The 22,823-nt window shown below is 42.0% G+C and overlaps 1 protein-coding gene across 4 annotated transcripts in view; it reads right to left on the bottom strand.

Moving 5' to 3' along the window:
• The window catches only part of LOC118778538 (calmodulin-regulated spectrin-associated protein 1-B-like), a 70,017-nt gene extending 52,387 nt beyond the window's left edge, over window positions 1-17,630 (bottom strand). For all 4 annotated transcript variants that reach the window (XM_036530109.1, XM_036530110.1, XM_036530112.1 and 1 more), the window contains exons 1-2: window positions 17,272-17,630; window positions 16,029-16,189 (exon numbers count right to left, since the gene is read on the bottom strand). In XM_036530109.1, coding sequence (XP_036386002.1) covers window positions 16,029-16,188 — 160 coding nt within the window. In that variant the 5' untranslated portion in view covers window position 16,189; window positions 17,272-17,630. The remainder of the gene's footprint in view (window positions 1-16,028; window positions 16,190-17,271) is intronic.
• Between the last annotated feature and the right edge of the window lie 5,193 nt (window positions 17,631-22,823).

Genomic DNA, 22,823 nt, shown 5'->3' with positions numbered 1-22,823 from the left:
CCATCCAGGACAGACAAACAGCCCATCCTCAGTGAAACCCCACAGCCACATCAGGTCATCAGGTCTCAACAACAGCACGCCACGTAGGGGTGGACGGTATAGAACAGTATAGAAAGTACACCGGTATGAATTTGCTCTATGGTGTGGATTTTGACTATACCGTGCTGACCGGTAGAGCCCTCACAGATTTAGCGGTAACTTCATTGAAGAAACACGATATTAAGTTTTATCTGCATACACAAATCTTTGCTGACCTGACAGTGATTAATCTTTTGTGAAGCATTAAAATATTGTTGTCCAGGACACCGTGAGTTTGCGCTACTGTCAGACGCGCACCCATTCTCTCTTGCTCACACACACACAAAGCAGTAGACTAACCTCACAAAATGTAGCCTACATACAACGACGTGAGAAAACCCCTAAGTCCCGCTATAATGGCCACCCATTAAAAGTCTGCATGTTATTTTCTTTTAATAATAACATGTTATTCTCTTTCCATTACTCTTGAGTTATGCTATGCACTGTGTGTGCCATCAGTTGATTATATTGTATAATGAAGACGGACAGGACGTCCTCACAAGCCACGTGTGATGGATGAGGGGAAGTTAGTGTGCACATGCAGGTGAACACGGCATCCGGGTCATTAATTGCAAACTGTCACGATTCTTAGCTGCTGGAATAAACTTTCCTTGTGGATTATTCTCAGTCAGAAGAATGTGGGGGGTTGCAAAAGGATTGCTTTCTTCTCGTTCATTGGAGTGGTGAGATTGCAGGTTGTTCCTTTTTGAACCGCAGCTTCTCGCTCCTTCTTCGTCACAAACTTTGCAATCTTGATTAACTTAATTCGTATTTGAACTATTTCTATTGCTTGCTGGACATTAAGACCCTCGTAATTTGGGGGTTTTGGAGTTTTTTTCTCACATTTATAAATGTGTATTTTGGTGTTAATCTAACATTGGCTTGTGTTTAGATTAAAGTTGAATATGCGCGTGTCCGCCGAGATGTGATTCATTGATTATCCTACTTCAATACACCAACTGTCTCCAACTGTTTCATGATTATTTATATATATATATATATATATACACACACACACAGACACACACAATAATTATAGACATCCAAGTAGATTGTATGCCTATACAGATCAGCTACCTATCACCTGGTAGTGCGATTCCTAAGTCCCGCAACACCCTCCCCCTCCCCTCGCTTTTTTTTTTTCCCCCTTCGGATCTTGTAGCGAAGGGTGAGAGCAGTCACCCCACCCAGCCTCGAACCCGGGTCTACGGGGTACCAACCATGCGACTTTGACCGTGACGCCAAAGAGCCAGGCTCGTTGGTATGGCAGTCACAGTGCATACTCAACCGTAGTGACAGCACTCCGTCACAGATCTACACTGATCTCATACATGGCCTCTCTGGAAAATCCGACGGAAATCCGTCATAGCGACAGAGAACTTTAATCCCTGAGTCAGTTTTTATTTTCATTTTGAGCAGCTTGATTTTATTTATTTCATGAAAAAGTGTTTTTCAGAGACGGAAGTTACTTGAGAAAAAGTTTTGTATTTTGTCCTATTTATTATTGCAGTTTTACACACATCGGCCTGCCGATTCCTCCTCCACAACATCAGGAGGATTCGTCCGTTCCTGACAACATACGCGACGCAGCTCCTTATCCAGGCCACAGTTCTCCCTCGACTGGACTACTGCAACGCTCTCCTCGCAGGCCTCCCAGCATGCACCACCCAGCCTCTCCAGCTCATCCAGAATGCAGCTGCCCGACTGATCTTCAACCTCCCCAAATTCTCCCATGTTACTCCCCTGCTGAAATCCCTCCACTGGCTTCCTGTCGCTGCCAGGATCAGATTCAAGACCCTGACCCTCGCCTTCTCTGCAATCAACAGGACAGCCCCTGCCTACCTCCAAGAACTCATCCAGCCCTACACACCAGCCCGACCCCTGCGCTCAGCAGCAACTGGACGCCTCGCTCCCTGCATGGTCAAGGCAGGAGGTGCTCGTTCTGCCGGACATCGGCGTTTCACCTACATCGCTCCCCAGTGGTGGAACGAACTCCCTGTCTCGCTACGGACAGCTTCTTCACCCCATTCCTTCAGACGGGGCCTGAAGACGCACCTCTTCAGACTCTACCTGGACTGACCCAGCACACAATTGCTGCCCCCCGCCCATCAGTGCTGTCGTAAATTGCTGTGCTTTTTAAATTGTTTCTTGTTGCCACCTTTACCCTGACGCTCATTGCGCCGTTTGAAGTTGTCGAAGTCCGCCGTTTGAAAGTGTATCGTATTAGTTGCCCTATAGGCAACTGTACAAATCTAATAGTACTGTGTCCTCAAACAGACCTTGCTCTCAGCTGAGAACTGTCTCATTGTGGAACTGTACACATCCTGTCCCCGTACCGTCGCTATACTTGCTGTATGCACTTTTGTAAGTCGCTTTGGATAAAAGCGTCTGCTAAATAAATAAATGTAAATGTAAATGTTCTTAAAATAAAAGCTTACAGTAAATGTTCCCTGTCTGTGTGGCATGTGCAGCTTGTTTGGGTAATGGGATTGCTCTGGTGTGTCAGCTGCTTTTTGACACGTTCCTCAGCAAAATGCTTCCTGTCATTAAGTAGATATCGGAAGGGCTGCCCAAAATTATCACCCTACTATGCATCGAACACGTTGAGGGGCCGGATGCATCGAGCGTCAATTTTCACAAAGAGCATCTCCCCCATTCCGTCTGAACGAACATGAATTCACATGCTTTAACAGGTGTCACAAGGGGGCTAAGAATACTAGCACTTGCTTTCACACATCTGAATGTATTGCTCTCTTCATCAGTAGAAGCATCCTGCTGAGTGGAATGTAGATAACGCAGTACAGACACGTCGTGCACATCCTTGAGAGGAACAATATCACCGCATTAAGGATGAAGAGTCCATGAAGTGAAAACAAGCAGCTCTGCTGAGCAGCGTTCCTCCGAAGGCACCTGCGCATTTCACGCCATGTGGGTAACAGCATTGGACGGGCAGTGCCTACCTGGGACATACGGTAGCCATTTTGCTTCAGCTCGCCTAACGCCAGAGTAGAGGCAGAGGCATACATTATACAGATAGTCAGTAAATAGATAGTTAATATTGTTGACTCCTTATGGTTTTTTGCTCGTGTTGTACACTACCTCACTTGTAAGTCTCTTTGGATAAAATTGTCCACCAAATGAATAAATGTAAATGTAAAATGTAAATGTAGTCAATCGGTAGGTTACAAGGACAACTACTTTCACTGACCCCAGACACAAAGGTCACTTCTCCACGAAGAATGCCACAGGCTTGCTGTGACTGCAGGACGTCCAGGCCTCGAGTCTGTTTAACATCTCACCAAGAGAATTAATAATAAGATGGTGACATATTCTCACATGACTAACAGAGCTAAAGGGGAGTTCCGCTGTGCTTCTAAAACAGGCAGAATGAGGAATCTAATTCTACCCATGACCAGTCTACACTGTAGACCTGGACCATGTGGTCCTGAAACAGTGTAGCCACAGAGGTCTGGCTGAGCAGTCAGTAGTCTGTATGGACAGCAACAGTCAGAACAGTAATAAAACCCACACAGCATTCTCCATAGGTCAGGAGAAGCCCGAAATGAATGTGACCTATATAAACCCTCTTACTAATCTCGAGAAAGAAAATACATATTTTTCATCTTCAATGTCTGTCAGAAGAGCTTCTAATGCACTTTAAGCTGAACAGTATTCTCTGTCAAGGCAGTTCTCCTGCCTGAATATGAGCAAGTGCTTTATTCATTAGAGTCAGTTTGGAGGGCACTGGCATGTCAGTGTATATCTAGGTCAAAGGCCGGCAGTGCATGCTCTTTGTGTGGCCCAGCGCTCTCCGATTCGGCCAAGGTGTCAGCTGTCCCTGGGCCCATCCACACAATCCATCCAAACTAGTGTTAACGACACAGGGAGAGCAAGAGCTGCCCGGGCCCTCTGTGCCGCAGCCATTTCAAAGGGCAGTATGCCAGTGAGTCAGGGGCCCCTTTTCCACTAAGGCAGTTTGAGGGTCGGTTCGGAGCCGGTGCCTAATTCTTCGCATTTTGACAACCAAAGAATCGGCTCTCAGCAAGGAAAACTGGTTCAAGAGCGGCACCAACAGTTTGCTGGTCTAGAACCAAGAACTGCTTACATCAGGGGCTGGGGGTGGGATTATCATGACCAACAATACCAACTAAAACTTTGTGACCACCATTTTTAAAAAAACAAAGCTAGTGTAGCGTCTAGTCTGCCTACAAAAAAGAAGAGGAAAAGCCAGAGTTTTATTTTTCAAATGTTTTGCGTTGTTGCCAGCCAGCTATGTATTTCTTATCTGTTTATTGAGCTACTAATTTCTAGCTAGCTGTTGGTCAGTTAACATTACCCAAGCAAGCCTAGCTACTAATTTCTCACATCAGTGCTACGTTCGACATTCGTAACATTGATGTCAGACATTAGTAGCTATGCTTGCTTGGGTAATGTTAGCTGACCAACAGCTAGCTAGCCAACTACCATAACCTTGATAACAGTAGCTAATGTTAGCATGCTACTTTCTAACACTGCCTTTTGACTCACCTACCAACATCTCAACATCTGGCTTCACAAAAGGCTAACATTGTATAAAGTGTAGTGGACAAGTTTGTTTTTAAAGCACTGCTCTCTTGTTTTTGTTTTTGTTGTTGTGGTTTGTTCCCGCTAGCTTGGCACTAACAGAAAAGCGGAGACATATACAGCCCGTGGAAAAGCAAACCGGTTCTTAGAAGGTTCGCAAGTTGAACTAACTCTGAACCGGCACTAGCACCAGCCCAGAGCTAGCACCTAGTTCACGTTGGTGGAAAGGGGGTAAGGGAGAGTGTGAATCTCACAAGCCTGCCAGAGGACCAGTGAGGAGTGACGGGCCCAGGCGCTCTGGCCACTCTGAATAGCAAGCAGCACACTGGGGCTCACACAGTAAGCACTGTCTGGGCTTTCACCCCATTCACGGTGACTCAACCAATCACTGGACCTGCAGAGAACAGTGAGGAAGACGGCACCAATGAGGGCCAGAGACAGACCATCCAAACTCCCTGTTAAATCAAAACGCTTTCACACGTAACTATTCAGATCGAAAAAACTCACAGCACACATATGCAGTGACAGCATAACTGAAAACAGAGAACCAGGAGCTTCAGCGACATGAGTATTCCCCAATTAAAAATTCATCACCGGAGCGACTGCTTTTGGCAAGAAATAGGTCAACTGGCTCACACATGACAGGTTTCCTTCGCCAGGAGCACACCACACCCTCCTCCAAACAACAAAGAAAAAGAGAATCTGCAGTCCTCAATCAAATTCAACTCAACTTCAACACATAAAAAGGACAAGCAATAATGGGGGATACGTCCCCATAGTACTCATTATGAAAAACCTGTGTCAAAACACAGAAGGCTGGTACTTTTCCTCTGATGACTCTCACACCAGCTGTAATAAAAAACATTACCTACACAAGAGAAAAATCATAAACAAGTTCTACATAGCAGGCTTGTGTAGAAGAGGACATTTCAGGATACTGCCTGCTGAGCCTGTTAGCATAGCCTTCAATGGAAAACTGGGCCTGACTAAAACAAAAATAGCATATCAATCATGATTTTGTGGACCACATGGTAGGGCTGCAGCGATACAGAAATTTCCTTACCACGGTATTCGAAGAATGCCACCTTGGGGTTTGCGGTAACTGCAACTAAACCCCCCTGTGTTTATTCATTCATCTGACTGTTACCTGTCCCTTAATATGCGATATAGTGGTACTATCGCTACAACTATTGCTACTATAGGCCTAAAAGCCAACAAAGACAGGACAAACTGTTTATTGGCTCTGTTGCTTCTTGTTTTTTTTAAAGCCTACAATTATTTTTGTGTTATTGTAAATAGGCTAATTCAGGCTTGAATTTTATCAAAAAAAAAAAAAACATGGCCACCCCCTATTTTGACTAATGAACTGTGACACCATACAGCTAACCATCGCAAACTTGTTTGTGCCTTGTTCACAATACCCAGCAATGGATTTAATTTACCAGAACTGGGGGCACTAGGTCTATTTTAAAATAGGCTATATAAATTACTCACAGTTTTTAATTCCTTAAACTACTCACGCTTACGCTACTTATGCCAATTTCAAATGTAGCCATGTAACAGAAGCAGAAAATATCTGTATTAAACAACAAATACGCCTAACCTAAACAGTCATACCATCATTTGGTGTGCAAACATCTTTTCTACTATTTTAGCGCTTTCAAAAGACAAAAATCCATCGATTGAGTTCTAGGCCATTGCCTAGGCTAATTGTACTAGTTTATTCATGGCGTGCATTTCAAACACCATATAAAATGCTAAATATTTGGTTGAACTTAAAACTAAAGAAATAGTTATTACTCACATTTAAACATTTTACAAGAGTTTTGTTACACATTATAATTAATAAACATGGGTATAGACAGTGGTTATCATATATTTAATGTTTTCCTCCATAACACTATTTGTTGACAGTTGCAGTTGCTCACTAGTTTTCAACACCAGACTCGCAAACCGCTTCTCCTCGGTGTCAGTCCTCTCAATTGATTTGATTGGTCAGTCGACCAGAAGGTTACAATGATATGATGCACTTGCTAAATGTTATGTGTATGCTCAGTGCAGAGGTCTGGGCGTTTTAGAATCCTTTTCTTGTTCTTGTGTGGGGAGATTTTAAAAAAAGAAAAAAGTGAGTTTTGGAAAATATCTTGATATATGTAGACAAGACCACAGACCAAGCCAAAAGCTGCATGAGGATGGCAGCATTCTCAGATAAGGGGGGGGGGGGCTGTTAGTAAAGCTGAGAGTAATGACGGTGACGGGCTCAACACCACCATACACCTCCTAATATGCAGTATGGCGGTGATGCGGCTATTGTTGCAGCCCTACCACATGGTTTCTGTTTTGCAGCTTTGGGTATTGAACTGTCCCCTCCATGCACCCCTTCTGAAAGCATTCTGGGAACAAGCTTGATTCTATTTCAGAATGCCATACATCCCAAAAAAAATGTAATCAATGAGATGTGCTCTCCTAATCGAGCTTGATCAGGAAACTGTTCATTAAAGTGGGGGTCATTTCAAGGTGAACCCTGCCAGATTAAAATCCCACACAGGCTGCCCAGATCTGCAGACGTGCAGACATTTGCTGCTGCAACTCTCAGCCAGCCACAAAGGAGAGTGCTGCGATGAACTACCCGTATCCATGGGGATGACGGCACTGCTCAATAAAATGCCTGCCTCCCAAAGGCTGTTGCAGCCTTGTTTAGTGTGTGTGTCATGTCAGACTGATAATAAACCAGGGATAAAAAAGTCAAACAATACAGTCTTTGTCATGCCCTCCTCTTCTACTGTATTTGACAGGGATGTGCACTATTATTATTATTATTTTTTATTTATTATTTTTTTTACAGTGCAACAGTCATGAAGAAATTTTGGCCTCTCTCAACACCACTCTCTTTGTGAGGATTGGAGCATGGCTGAAATACTGGCTCTCCTCCTTTAATCACACACTTTCTATATGAGAATAACCCATACTACAGAAGAGAGCTGCCTCAACTGCTGACATAGATCTACAAAGCTCAACACAAGGGATGCTCATCATAACAATACCAGTAATTATACCTACTGGTGTCAAATCAAGAAAACTTTCATTGACTATACAATCTTCCATACTCCCACAAAAATCCCAAATCCCACAAAAATGGCGAGAGTAAGCATTTTACATTTAGGGGGGTGTCAGCAGGCTATATGTCTCTTTGATAACCCTGCGCTTTTAATACATTTCACAGTGTCCATCTGGTAAAAAAGCACAAAGTGCTTCTTTAAGTGCCATTGCCATCATCGAAAATATCCAACACTGCAGACGAGACTGCAATTTTACAATGCACACAACTAGGGGTGGGCGATATATCAAATACACTCGATGTATCACGGCTTGTTCAACGTGGGATGTAGTAAACAACTATATCGCAAACATAGAGTACAAATTGTCATGTTATTTTTTTAACCCTTTTGCGCATAGGTGCAATTAAATTGGATTAGATTGGAAAAATTCTAGCTAATTTTAACTTTGAGGAAACAACGATTTAACGTTAAAAAATATAGTAAATGGTAACTGAAAACTATGAGAAGCTTAATAACGCTAATGAAAACATAACTAACCATGTAAGGTAACACGTGCGCTACATAGCATAAAAACAAGTTACGTGTGAAAAGGTTAAGTATAGAGGACAAAATGGCATGAGCATAAATAAATGCAGAAATAAATACATAAATAAATGAAAAATAAATACATTTTGGGAACGAAAGGCTATTTCTGTATTTTTACCCTGCATTATTGATGGAAAGTTTTGTACAAGCCATTGCGTGGAGTTAGTACCAAGGTTAGCTAACCAGCTTGTGTAATGTAGATATTATAGGAATCGTTTGCTTCTGTCTGATTTGGCCAGCTGACCAATCCGGCTTTAGACTGAGGTATAGGACCACCCACTCAGGGTGCACTCACACTAGGCCCAGTTGCCTTGTATCGTGCCCGAGCACGACTGTCCCCCCCTCCCCACTCCCCCGCTGGCCTGCGCTCACACTGTGCTTGACGTTCCGGGCCCAAGCACGCTTACATCATCACGATGCAACTTTTTGTGTTGAAGAAAAGCGCTCTCGCACAACACAATGTAGTTCATGGTTGTACTTACTTTGTGACACACGGCCCTCTCACATGCCTCATAGATTTATCAATTATGCAACACAGCGATTTTCATTTAATCGTGCTGCACGTATAAGAAGATTTTTACGGAGGCAGCTGACATTTCAGTCATTATGCTAAGGGACAGACCAATATTTTGTGTCAGATTACAGTAGCCTAATCACAATAATGTTAGCTAATGTTAACCAGTTAGGGTTACTACTTGTGTGTGGGCTACTGATATCATTACAACAACAAGCATCTTCTATTACTGCTTGGATAGTACACTTTTCAATTCACGATTATTGAAGACTAGCTACTTAAACAGGTTGGCTGCTTCCTTTGTGATACTCTGACTAAGCCCCTGACAACAACGATGCTTACATCGCCACGTAAAGTATGGTTAGTTTTATTTCACTTGCTATAGATCTACAGAACTAACCAATCAAATTTTGGAGGTAGTCAGCTTGTTATATTTAAGGACGTCAGCTGGCTAATCAAATGGTGGTTTAAAGGAATTATTATGAATGGGTGTGTAACTAACAGATATCCAGCCAACTGTTGCTATAACAGATATATCTGTTAAATGGGACAGTCACATCATTGACGTCTTGTTCGAGTTCCGTGCTCGGGCACGGTTAGCAATCACACTGATGCATACCATGCCCAAGTCCAACTGAACCGTGCCCGAGCCCACCTCTTCAAGCGGGCCCGGGGCGGGTGTAGAGCGATCACACTAGTCAAACGAACCGGACTTTGGGGGTCAAACGTGCTCGGGCACAGTGTGACACTGCCACATAAGCATTTTCTTGTTGGCCAGTCGTAGAAAATAAGAAGAGTGACGAGGCTAACAATATTTTCCTTTGTATGAACTAGGGTAGCTCCGTTTTATAATAAGCCTTTAAAAATGTGTGTTTACCTGTATGTATGCCTGAATATGTGAAGATTATCCAGTGTGAAATCAGCAGGGGGCTGATGTAGTAGGGGAACGAGTCAGCTGATTGACGTGAGAGGTTGATGGGAACGCGGAAGAGTGAAGAGGGAGCTTTTGAAATGTGGAAGCGGCGCGCGTTTGGATTACGAAGAAACTCTCTGTCAAGGTGGTTCTAGCTCTGACCACAACGCCTCAGCGACAAGGAATATCTCGGCCGAGACTCAACGGAAGCTGTGAGACTGATTTGTTTTCTTGTGTTGCGAGGAATTATTGAGTGTTCACTGAAGACGCGTGTCGGACTGTTTTGGGATTATCGGGTGACACTGAAGAAACGTCGGGGTTCGCGATTTCGTGTTTGTGAGACTTGTGGGACTTTATTGGACTTTATGGTGATTTGGGGAGGCGCATTTATGCATTGGGAGAGGGATAATTTGTAAATATATGTGTGATCAACTGAGCTGTGTGCGTGTACTGTGTGTATTTGTGCTTACGAGCTAAGTTTATGCATTGTGTGTTTTTGTGCTTGCGGTTAATTGAAAAGTATATTCAGATAATACCCGTAGCGATTGGTAACTAAAACACTATTATTTAGTGCAGATTGTTACAACAGTACGAATTGCCTAGTGCGAGTACACCCTCAATTAACATACGGACACAAATACAGAAATAAATAAATGTAGAAATGTAGAAAAACAGGAATAAATAAATGTAGAAATGCATAAATAATTAAATACATTTAGAAATACTGAAATAAATAAATGTAGAAATGCATAAATGAATAAATGTAGAGATACAGAAATAAATAAATGTAAAAATACCTAAAAAAATGTAAAAATACAGAAATAGCCTTTTTCATTCCCAAAATGTATTTATTTTTCAGTTATTTATTTATTTATGCTTATGTCATTTTTGTCCTCCATAGTTAAGCATGTACCAAAATATAAAATATTAATGTGTACAATATAAAAAGGTAAATAGAAAACACTTTTCAACTATAGATCTGTGTCACGTTCACTTTCCTGCCTGCATCCGTGCAGTGTGGAAGAACGCAAAGCATCGTCCAAATGATGAAAAATATTGCCGTAAAATGTGTGATTTGCGACACAACAAAATAAACAACAGAGCATAATATGAAATGATAGACATTTTTCTATCGTCACACGATATATATCGTCATATCGCACAGCCCTCAATCTTTACATCAATGCAAAACTAGGGTATGAAAATTAAGACAACTACTCATCAGCATGCAAGGTCACTGATTAATACCATGCTGTACCAAAAAAAAAAAAGGTGCAACCAAATCATGTGCTGGTGCGAACAACTGAAAAAGTTGGTACCACCAGTGCTACCAGTGGAAAAGTTAGTCTGGAGCCCTGAGTATCGCAAGGAAGACAATGAACAAACAACGGTTATCTGCAAAATATGCAGTAAAATACTGTTTTGTTAAATTTACCTTGGTTGTTATTTCCCCCTTTTTGCATGCAAGTTTAAAATTGTTCCAATAGAAACCACTAATGAATATAAACAAGAATGTTTTAATGCAGACATATGTTGCAGGGACTATTAGAATCATCATACTGGTGTGATTGTATGCATCAAAGGGTTAAATTGAGCATTTATGAAGTGCTTCAGAGAAGATTTCAAAATATTGACATATATATCGTGTATCGCAATATAGCCTAAAAATATCACGATTTATAGGCCATATCACCCAGCCCCTACACACAACGTGGAATGCACATTAAACTTTTCAACTAGCTTGAAACATCTTTAAACATCACACAGCTCACCACAAACTTTTGCCTTCATCACACTTCCAGTCTAATACCCAAAGTTAAATTTAGAGATTGTGATTAATTTATTAAGGCTTAATATAATAATAAATCTCAGTGTCTTACACTGCAGACACACAGATAATATATAAAAGACAAATGACCTTTTCAAAGCATTCCTCAACTTAGTCTAATAATGACTTTGACACAGAAACCTAAGCATAATAATCAGTACCGTATAATACTGCAGTCATTAGCATCATCAGTGAGTGGTAAACACTCAGAGGTGCTGGGATTCTTGGAAAACAATGAAACTCCTAAGAAGCAGGAGCAGTGGTTTGAGGTACACTTCCTGAATGGTCTTTCTTCCAGCCACTGAGAACCATGCATTGGTTCAGTCTGAGATTTATTTTTTCATGGAATCAATGTTTTATTATGTTAGGAATGTTTCCCCAACACCTTGCATATCACACTCTTTTTGAGAATTTTCATCATTTAACTGCAAAAATGCTGCATTACCCACATCACTGCATTACCCACAATTCTGTTTGAGAGCCATTCTGCAACAGCCAAGCAAACAGGCAAAATCACAAAAATTGAATTCATCACTAACAGCTGGCTGTCATAATAGACAATAATGACTCAAGATTTGCATGTGGTTTTCTCTGCTAGTAAAGTATTTAATATTTAATGTGTTCTTACTTTTCAGTACCAGTAACAGATGCTTTAATGTGACTGGGTCGGCTTGTTTCCATCGTGAAAGCACTTGTCCATTTAGTGGAGTACAGGGACACACCCCTATGCAACACAATGCCTAAAGAGACCGAAAGCGTTGGTAAAACTTTAACATGCAAAGAGGGGGCCTGACTTCCTGAAGGCGTGTAGCCTCCCCTTGCCCCCAGTCCCCCTCTTGCTGAGCTGCTGTGGAGGTCATAGGCATAATCAGATCTAGAGCAACTAATCCACACTATTGATCAAGGAATTACAGCGCCTTCTGTCTGATATCCTGGAGACTTGATGCGACAGGTGCTTGTTTACGTTGCCACCGACACCATTGCCACATATAATCACCAAGTGTGTGCTGGTAAACACACTGCCCCCTCAGCTCTGTCTCTGTGCTGGTAAACACACTGAGCCCTCAGTCCTCTGTCTCTGTACATCTCTAACAAACAGAAACACAGATAAACAAATGCATTCAGTAGGTCTATATTACTACACTAAAGGCCAATATAGCACATCCTCCACATATAACACAGCATCCTCCTTACTCATTTAACAATGCAGCTGAACTTAATTACAGTTACCCTGCATGTAAGTAAATTACATTTACAACAATGTAACTATTTCGCAAACTTCACAGACATGCTGAACCTCTACATGAAAACTGAATGCTCAGTCTGAAAAAATGGCCATAGATGAACAAAGACACACAGGTGTGTGACAGCTGTATTTTGGATCTGTGGGCACGCAGTAACAGAGTTTGTCTCTAAATGTGCTCTGTTTGCACATGATTAACACAGTGACTACCTGTAACCTGAGAGAAGCAATACTCCCAATTACATCTAGCAGCATTCCTAGAGTATATCACACGCGTTGGGACAGAAATAATGACTCTCTCATTTGATTTGTACGCATCACATTTTTAAACACCATTTCTGACTGTAATACTGCCCTGTGGGACCTAAGTGATGCAACCCCACCCCCAAATCTGGGAGTGTGTAGCAGGGAGTAAGGCCTCCCACTCTGAGCACGCCCAAACTCAACAAACCCATGCGCACCCACACTTACAAAGCCTACAGACAGTGGACGGTATTTTTGATTAGTAGGGGGGTTTGCCTCCAGAGCAGCGCCCTCAATCTCTCTTTTTATTGCTCACAGTTCAAGAGAAAACCTCCAGATTACACTCTGTATCTGGAACTCCATCTATAGCCCCTTTCACACATGCACTGGACGCCGGAGCGTATCCGGCCCTTAGCCGGAGGAGCTGTATGTGAGAACGCAAATGTCTGAATCAGTCAGACCGGACATATGACGGACTTCGTTCTGCCAGCTCCCTAGTACAAAGTCCGCCTCATGTCGGAGTGAGCCCATGTGTGAATAGAGCAGGCAACATTCTGGAGAATCCACCGTGAGCAAGTGGGTGTGTTGATGACGTTTCTATTATGTGACTGGCGCAAAACCGGAAGAATACAAACATCTGCCTCGTACTTTTTTCCGCGTGCCTGTACATAGCTTTCTAATGTTTCGTTGACATTGCGAATGTCCAAATACATGCTATTTTGAGTCCAATGATCATTAAAGAGATAGTTAGCTATAGCTATACTGCCAAAATTTGTCTCTTACGATGATTAATAACGTTGGTTAGTACTTTATTATCTGGTCAGTAGCTAGCTAAGCTGTAGCTAACTAATAGTGATAGGTATAGTGAGATAGGTGAACTGGTGACCTAACATTACATAGCAAACAACAAAAACTTACCTTATTGTTATAATAAATGTATAATTAATAATAAATTATGTGTACCAGTAGCACCATTTGGATGGCTGTGTGTGATTTTTTTTTATAGGCTACCCAAAAGTACAATGGCTACATTCGCCTTCTCCTCCTCCGTGCCACATTATGTACCCGTACCACCGAAAGGTAAGACACTGAAAAGAAAAGAAACTGAAAATACTTCAACTCGCGAATACTTTAGGTGATCTTGTCCATACTCTTCACTTGTGACAATGCAAGTGGCGTCTAACTGGAAAATACCTCGAGGAAATCTGGACGTTTCTGAACTCGCAATGATTTCAAGCGACAATGTAACAAACTACAAATGTAATTATTAATGTTTGCATACTGGGTACTACACTGAAAAATAGCATGCAGTATACAGTATATACTCGTGTAGTACACAGTATGCAGTAGGCGGTTTCGAATACAGCCACTGCAATTTCTGCAGCGTATTTTTTGCTTCATGTCCTGCCTCCTGCATGCTCTACCCAGGTGCCACCCCTCACCTAAACCAAAGCGGAGTATTTCCTGTAGGTGAGAACGCGTCTGTCATGGACAATCTCCTGTTGTGTGCTACATGTGTGAAAGGGCAATTCCAGCCAAGTTGCGGACCTGATTCTCCGCACTTTGTCCGGAATTCATATGTGAAAACGGCTTACGTTGGCGATGGCAGCATTAAAATCACAATTTTTGCATCCCGTCCACAGCTTCCTCAGCCAGCACAGTGCAATGCATGTTCACTGGTGACATGCAGACATATGAGCTTGGCTTTGCTCTTTCGTGAAAGGGTTGGATGGAGCTGTGTGATTGCTGACTCTCAAGGTAATGGCATTAGGATGCCCACGCTCCATGCAAACAGAACAAACGCTCTTCATCCATCCTTAAAAAATCCCAATTCAACGTACGGTGCTCCCCTGAACTCCCACAGAAAGCCCCTATCTACACAGGACAGCTTCAGCAAACGCCTCTGGAAACCCACCCCTCCACACCACAGCAGGGCATCTGGGTCAGGATGGCCTTTACAGATATTCGTTCTGTTTTTGCCACAGTTCTGGGTACATCCTCACCCCAAAACAAAGAAACCATGAAAAGTAAAAGGATATATCAAACGCAGCTGGGAACAACTGAATCTTTCATGGGAGCACAAATACAGAGCACTGGATTGGGTGCACAGGTCTGTCAGGCTATAGGCTGGTCTTGGGCTCCCCTAATATGGATCTGCCCTGAAAATATAGGGATGGGTTGAGGCCCTGAGCCTATACCTCGAAATCAGTATTTTTCAGCATTCTGACCAGTAATCCATCTGGATTTATTACAGCACTAGTTGTTATGTTGGTTAAGTGTGCATTGTAAGATTATTCAATGCACAGGACTGCTAGATTGTACTTTGTATCTAAATCCTATTTTGTATTTTGCATTATGCTCTGCACTGATGCTTATGCCCTGTAAGTTGCCTGGCTAAGGCCGCCTGCCAAATAAAAATCTTTAATAAATAAATAGGAATCGTGCGGTATTTCTCCCAGAAGCATTCCCTCTGCTGAGCAACACAATATTAGGGGCTTCCAAAGGAATTCCAAGCAAGTTACACAACAATCAGCAGCTCTGGTTTTCTTACAATCCTCACAATGACTTGTCAAAAAGCAGCCTTAGTTTTTCTACAAATACAAAAAGGTCACTTCCATCACCTAGGCTAAATGCTATTACAAGAAAATGAAGCGGTTCTCATTATCGACCACATTTATCAATCAAATATCACAACAAAATCGTGAAAAGGACATATCTGATCATCAAATACGCCTGCATTTATCTCGCATATATTCCGTCTAACGTTAGCGTCAGCGATGTCACGTACGTGGACTGCGTTAATCTTCGGAGATCGATCCCCATGATTTGAGGCTTTCAAGATGACGTCATCGTTCAGTAACAAACATTTTCCCCCCACTTCAGTGTCATCACCAATCAAACAATAGGACACTTCAAATTATTCAAACCAACACACCAACAGCTTGCCAGCTCCCCGACTAGCTGACTGACAGCGGATGAATTAGGGATCGCAGCTCACTTACCTATGCCGTACGCTTTGGCGAACAGCCATCGCAGATTTGCGTCTATTTTCGCCCTGGCTGAGTCATAGAGCTCCAGAGGTACAACCTCCAGCGCCCCTTCGCCTCCCGAATCCAGCTTCCTCCGGGTGCTGTCCCCGCCAGCACACACGTCCACGTCCATCCTTGGTCAGAGAATCCAAAGAGACGTTAGCCATGCAACACAAAATGCCCTCCTGCACCATTCAAATCCGTCTTTGCAAGGTGGCTGAATATTTTAAGAGGAATATACTACAGTGACTGAACATGTGTCACCCCCAGGACAGCTAACCAACTGGCTAGTACTGGTATAACCTTAGCAGCACTTGGGTTTCTAGATTTTAGATTTGGGGGTGAAATAAATCAATTACCTAACCAAGCTAATGTCAGCTAGCTTGCCTCGTTTCTTTATGGAATGAAACGTGAAAGCGATGACAAACGTTTGGCGAAAAACACAGACCCACCGCAAAACAATGGTAATATCATTCATAAGCACTGGCTAGTAAGCAACTCGCTACGGTACGCCCATCACATACGGAGCCCGATGCCATAGAAGCGATTCGCTGAACAAGTTAACCATGACATCATGGCAATATAATATTTGCTAGCTTGGATGTTAGCTAACTCGCTACGTATTTATGGCTAAGATCTGGTTTATGTTATCGATAGGAGCACCGTTTCTTCACGTCATCTACTTAACTAGCTAACGCTAGTGCCTTTCTAGAACTGGCTAGATAGTCTAACCAGCTATACTGACTGTAGCTAAGTTTAATGCTATCCAGATAGCAAACTATGTAGCTTGTTAGCTGGCGACAAGACCCTCTTCAATGAACTAGCTAAGTAACTTTCATAACAAGCGAGCTAATCGTTACAGGTGAACAAATAATAACGCAATGTAGAGACTAGCTATCTGCGAGCCAAGATGGCTAAATGCACTGAGCTAGCTAACTGACTAATGTCTAAAATGTCGGCACAATCTAGCTCTTAGCTAGACTAACTAGCTAATGTTAGTTATGTTAGCTAATCATTGACAATAAAAGACTGATTATAAAATGAGAGACGGTTGGCAAGATAATGAGCAGTCGAGTTCACCTAACGGTAGAAAGCTAACGTTGAACAGCTAGCCCTGCTAGCTCTGATGAATGAATTGAAGGCAAATGAGCTGACGATGTCTGAATACACTGGGCGAATCGGCGAGTCGGATGTTAAAAGCAGTCTGACACAATACCTTCAAAACCGTAAGGAATCCACAATCCAGTTTTGAAAAATAGCAAAAACCTCCAAACAAAAAAAAAATATACTGACACGATTTTACCGTGCAATATCAGCAACGAAGTCTAGCAGCTCTCTGAAAGGTCTCCTCCCCAAACAACACAATCCAATCCAATGCGGCCTATAGCTACATGACAACCGCAAGGAGAGAGCGAACCAGAGAAGATCTAACACGAAAAAACATTCACAAATAACATATTAATAAGCGTCTCTTTCCGCTTGGCGTTTTGTCGCCGATTTCCGTATTTTCTCAGTTAGTTTATCGGTATTCATGTGTAGTATCGTTGTGGATGAGATAAAACGGCTTTCTTGAAGGGATAGCTACAGTGGTTGTCTCTATGGGGATGTCTGCACACTCACATTCAGTTACGTGAACGGCCAACACGCCTGCGTCAAATGAGCGGCGCATTGTAATCACGGACAGTGCACAGACAAGAGGGAAATTGGAATTTTATAGCTCTGCATTAATTAAGAATGAATATGTATCGCGTTGTAAATATTTTTGCCTGTAATACATCCCGACATTGTTTTGCATATTTTCCTAATTGTCGTTAGTTGACACACAGTTACTTTAGTTTTCAAAAATGTGTGCCAACATTATACTCATCATTAACAATGGAAACCCTTTTTCCGGTTTTTAGAACATGTTTGCTAGTTCATGCGCACTGCTCGTCTGGTAAACATCCATTGATGATGTGTGGTGGTCCCTACTGTGTTTGACAGTACGCGAATTAGAATGTAGCACTATCCCTTGTATTTATTAACAGTACCCACACCGCCTGAAATCACTGCTCTTACAACATTCCACCCAACCTGATGCCAACTATCCAACAGCAGTTTTTAATTTAACTCCCCGTGTCACCCTTCATTAGGAGGCATTATATGCATGTGTGTATGTGGAGCTGTAATCAGTTTCTATGGAGGTGTAAGGGGGGGTGCTTGGCCATCCTGAAATATAGAGATAGTGCTGCTGTCATTTAAACTTGAGAGGTAATCAGCAAAATATAAAAGTATTATTTTCAATTCATGTAATACCTACAACATAAAATCTGTGCTTTTCCTATGTTTTCATTTTTGATTACAATAAACTTTAAATGTAATATACAGAGAGCAACACAGTCTAAATGTATAGGCATTGTATAGGGCCTTATCTACATCTAGATAAGGCACTAGGTTAGTCTCATAATTTTCTTATCCTTAGCTTAGTGTTTATGAAAATCATCCTTTTGTTTAACAGGTTCCCTTATCAGGAGTCATCAAAACATGAGACAAGTTACAAATTACAAGTTCAGTTCCCTTAGCACCATGCCAAATGCTGCTACTGGTCCAGAACTCATTCACATCTATGCTTCAGTGGCACAGACAAAGCCATTTAAGGTGAATGCTTTTCCTCTTCCGGTCTTATTTTGTCCCACCTCTGACCATATGCATGTGTCAGGTATTGGGGTGATGAAAATGGAAAAATCTATTAATGACTTTCCACTCTCCCTGTTTGCTGTGAGCAAAAGTATTGATTATGGAATTAAAACTGAAGGCTGTACCCATCAACACTCTATTTGTTTACCAAACCTGTGAATTAAAAGTGTTTTGAAATGTGATTTGAAAAAGAGAAAAAGGGGAATTATTATGAAGTTGCTTATGGGCAGCAGTGCTGTAATCCATAATGACTTTGATTACTGTTGGATTTTTTTCTGGACACAGAGGTTTTAAGTAATAACGAGCAGTTTTAATGTGGATGTATTTGTATTGATAAAGGTAGAGAATTTAGTCTTGAGGGTTACAGGGGGGGTCTAAGAGAGGCACTGCCATGGAAACAGGAGTGGGCAGGGGTATGAGGGACAGAGGGATCAGAAGCTGTCCATAAGTGCTGATCTAGGACCAGGTTCCCCAACTACAATTTGAACCTTTACCATTATAAGCTCAGCAATTATGGGCAACTTCTGCTTGAAGCATAGAGGGTACACATGACCATTAGACTGGCCTCACGGTGGGGTTGAACCTGACCAACATCTGCTTGACTGTGTGTGTCAGATCCTGAGCCAATAGACACCTTTCACTCCCAAACCATTCACTGATTCATGTCCTTTTTCTCTGTTGCTGAACAAAAAGCATGCCTGTTTACATGGCAAAAAGGTTATGTTGTGTTCAGTCCCTCTACTTCCAACCTCTACTTTACTCCTTTCAACAGCCAGGTGCCAGCTGAGAGCAGAGGCACACAAAGATATGTTTTGTCTTCTTTGACGAGAAGGGCGTCATATCCCCCAGCTGCTCACCAGAGCAGCTCCTGGTCCTCTGCCCGTATTTTGTGATTCCAGCCCTGCAATGGTTGATCACACACATGTGGCCAAGTGACAGCGGTGGGTATGATTGATTTGGTTTCCATAGCAACTGCTTTACCATGAGGACCAGTTTTAAAAACATGGAGGGAAGATAAAAGACAAGGGAAAACTCATATCATCAGCCTGCCTATACATAGTGTTGTTACCGTTAAGATACAAAAGGTGTTGTATTACATATGGATAGGATACATTATCATATACTGGAGCAATTGAGGATGCTAATGCTTTGTTCCTGTATGCCTTGAAGGAGTTTTAGAACAAAGTCATGGATAATTGCAGACTGATTATCTCTCCCTTTGTGTGTGTAAGTGTGCACATACACATAATGTACACATACACACACCCAAACACTGTGTGCCTTGTTCCTGCCAGGGACACAAGGGGTTAACGTCTGCATCCTTTTTTAATATGTGACACATGGATGACACCGTTGTCTGAGATGTCATTTATCATTATCATTCACATAAAAGCACTCTTTCTTTGTGAGGGCCACCTATGGGGACACGCAATTATTTCAACTTTCAGTAACTGCAGTTGCACCTCCTTGCCGGCTGATGGCGAACCTTCCTCAGAGGGCCGTACGGAATGGCGCCACCAGCTGAACAGGAGTAAACGTTCAGCTGCTGTTTTATTAAACCAGTGTCTACTTAACGTCGTCACGCACGAATCACAGTTCGAAACAAGCAGTATATTGATAGCTCATAGCATGTAACTGTGGGGGATCCTTGCTGTGGGGGGAGGGTGGAATGTCACCGAACACTCGACTAGGTTTTCTCCCAGCTAGTTTAAGTGGTGAATATTAATAGGCAGACACCGCCTTAGGCCGTAATCTCTCCCTGTTCGTTTCTAAATTTATTCCGCTAACGTGTGCATACTGACACACTTATGGCTTCTTGATAGAAAAGCACAGTCACTGTTATTCAAAACGGGCTCCTCAGACTGCGTGAGCTAAGAACTGACGACGGCTATCCTGCCGAAGTCTTTAAATCACTGATGTGAAAAATAACAGCAGAGTGGTCGTGGCTGGCTACGGAGGACAAAATCTCCCTAAGAACGTACGTGCGTTTTATTAAGAGCAATTACGTTTAGATTTTTCGCGTAATGACTGTGGTTTTGAACTATGTGAAATTCAGTTACTTGTAAACACGCACTTAGAACTAAACGACCTTGGTTTAAACACAGGTGCCGAAAGAGTTACCTCACACATAAGGAGTGGGCGTAAACATAGGGTGTAGTAGTCTGTTAACACTGCCACGCCACCTTACCTTCATGTAGTCTACACCCACCCGCAGCCCCCAATCCGCTTTCAGGTATTTTCGAGATACTTATTTCTCAGACACCTCAAAGCAGCCATAGGAATAACACTGGCGTCATAAATTATACTGTATGGATTCCCAAACCTGCTGCTCCTGACGGATGGCAGACCTTTAGTACAATATCGCTGTATACTTTTATACGAGATAGGGAACGAAACAGCGAAAGAGAATTTAATGAGGTTCACCTCTTGTGAACGGAAGAGGTGAGTTTTTTCTGAATTGATGAAATTTCCTGCGATTGCTGTTGCACATTGTCTTCCTGTTGAAAAGTTACAGGTTGATGTTCCTCTTACTGCCATTAAGTGTGGTTTGGGGGATATGATCAGCAGTCTTGTGCGATACAGCTCTTCAGGGGTAATTAATTCCCTCTGGTGGCGACATAAAGAAAAACATTCACCAACTGACTTCCTTCCTTCACAGTATGTATGACCTGATGCACATGACACTGATTTGAGACACATTTATTGGTAATGAACCATCATGGCATGGTGACATTCATGGTTACAATGTTTTTCAGGGCATATTTCATATAATTGTGGCTTTTTGTGATTCTTTACAAATTCTAAAGTTCCACAAATGCTGCCTTTTGGATTGCTGATGAGACTTAAAATGATTTCATATTAAAACAATTCAGAACAAACCGTTTCAGCGACCTAAGAAGTGAACATCTGCTGTCTAGAGTTCAGAAAATGATATTTTTTAACTACCACTGTTACTGCTTCCCATTTTACATAACCTGTGAATTATCTTGCCATTTTATTGCAATTTTGGTGCAAAGAGGTTTACATTATTCTTTTTTTCTAAGTGAGAGATTAGCAGCATGTGCTTTGGTATGATCAATCTCATAATTCCCTGAAAATGACATACCATCCTCAGCATAACAAAGCATACATTTTAGTAAGAAAAGTACACAGCTTGTGCCTCTGTTGTCAAAGGCTCATTTATGAACAACCCTGATGGAAAATTAGGCCTTTTCCCTACTGATGCTTTTTTTTCTTTTACTACTAGGAATGAATCTCCTAAAAGTTTAAATAATTTTAGGGGTTCCTTTTTAGAAGACTTGATGGTCTCCTTAAATTGAAAAGCTATTCTGTTTTCAGTCAAAACTGAATTTAGAATAGACATTTAAGTGGTAAAATTAGATGAAATACACCCTTCACATTTCCCCAGGTGAGGAGTGAATATTTTCACACTGAGACATTGAAGCAGAGAGAATCAAAACCATCAGTCAAGGTGACTTAAGTCTGTTAGTAAAGTATAACAACAAAAGTAGTAATAGCAACAAGTGCTTACTCTTTCCACTCACTTATCTGCTTGAAGTCACATTGTTTTCTATGCCACGCAATTTGTGAATACTTCTTTGTTTAGAGTACACTATTAACGACATGTTCAAAAATGTGCAAGTGCTGGTCTCTGCTGTAGAAGTTCAGACAGGACAGTCTACGGGCAGCTTTGTGGTGTGTCAGGGGTTAATTTTCCACACAGACTCCACAAAGGTGGGCATACCCAAGGGAAACAGGGTTACTGTGTGACTGACTGATTGACAGTGGAAGGCACCGCATCAGTAACACATGCACCCACACACACACACACACATATAGTTGCCAGGCAACGTCAATGCACAGATTTAACTTGAATGCACATTTAAAACTAATTGAAATGTCAGTGATAACCTGGGTTCTCAAGTGTTTTGAGTTTCTCAACAATTCCACTAGAAAATGTGCGTACCAGGCATCCTTTCTTGTTTAGTCATGAATGCAAGGCACCTCTAGTTTATCCTTGTGGAAATTCACAATGTGATCGATTGAAATGGCTGCATCCATTTCACTGCAGATGCAACATTCCTGTATAAA

Source organism: Megalops cyprinoides, chromosome 5 (genome assembly GCF_013368585.1).
Source record: "Megalops cyprinoides isolate fMegCyp1 chromosome 5, fMegCyp1.pri, whole genome shotgun sequence".
NCBI lineage: Eukaryota > Metazoa > Chordata > Actinopteri > Elopiformes > Megalopidae > Megalops > Megalops cyprinoides.
Note: the sequence above shows the minus strand (reverse complement) of the source record. Positions and strands in the feature narration are given on the sequence as shown.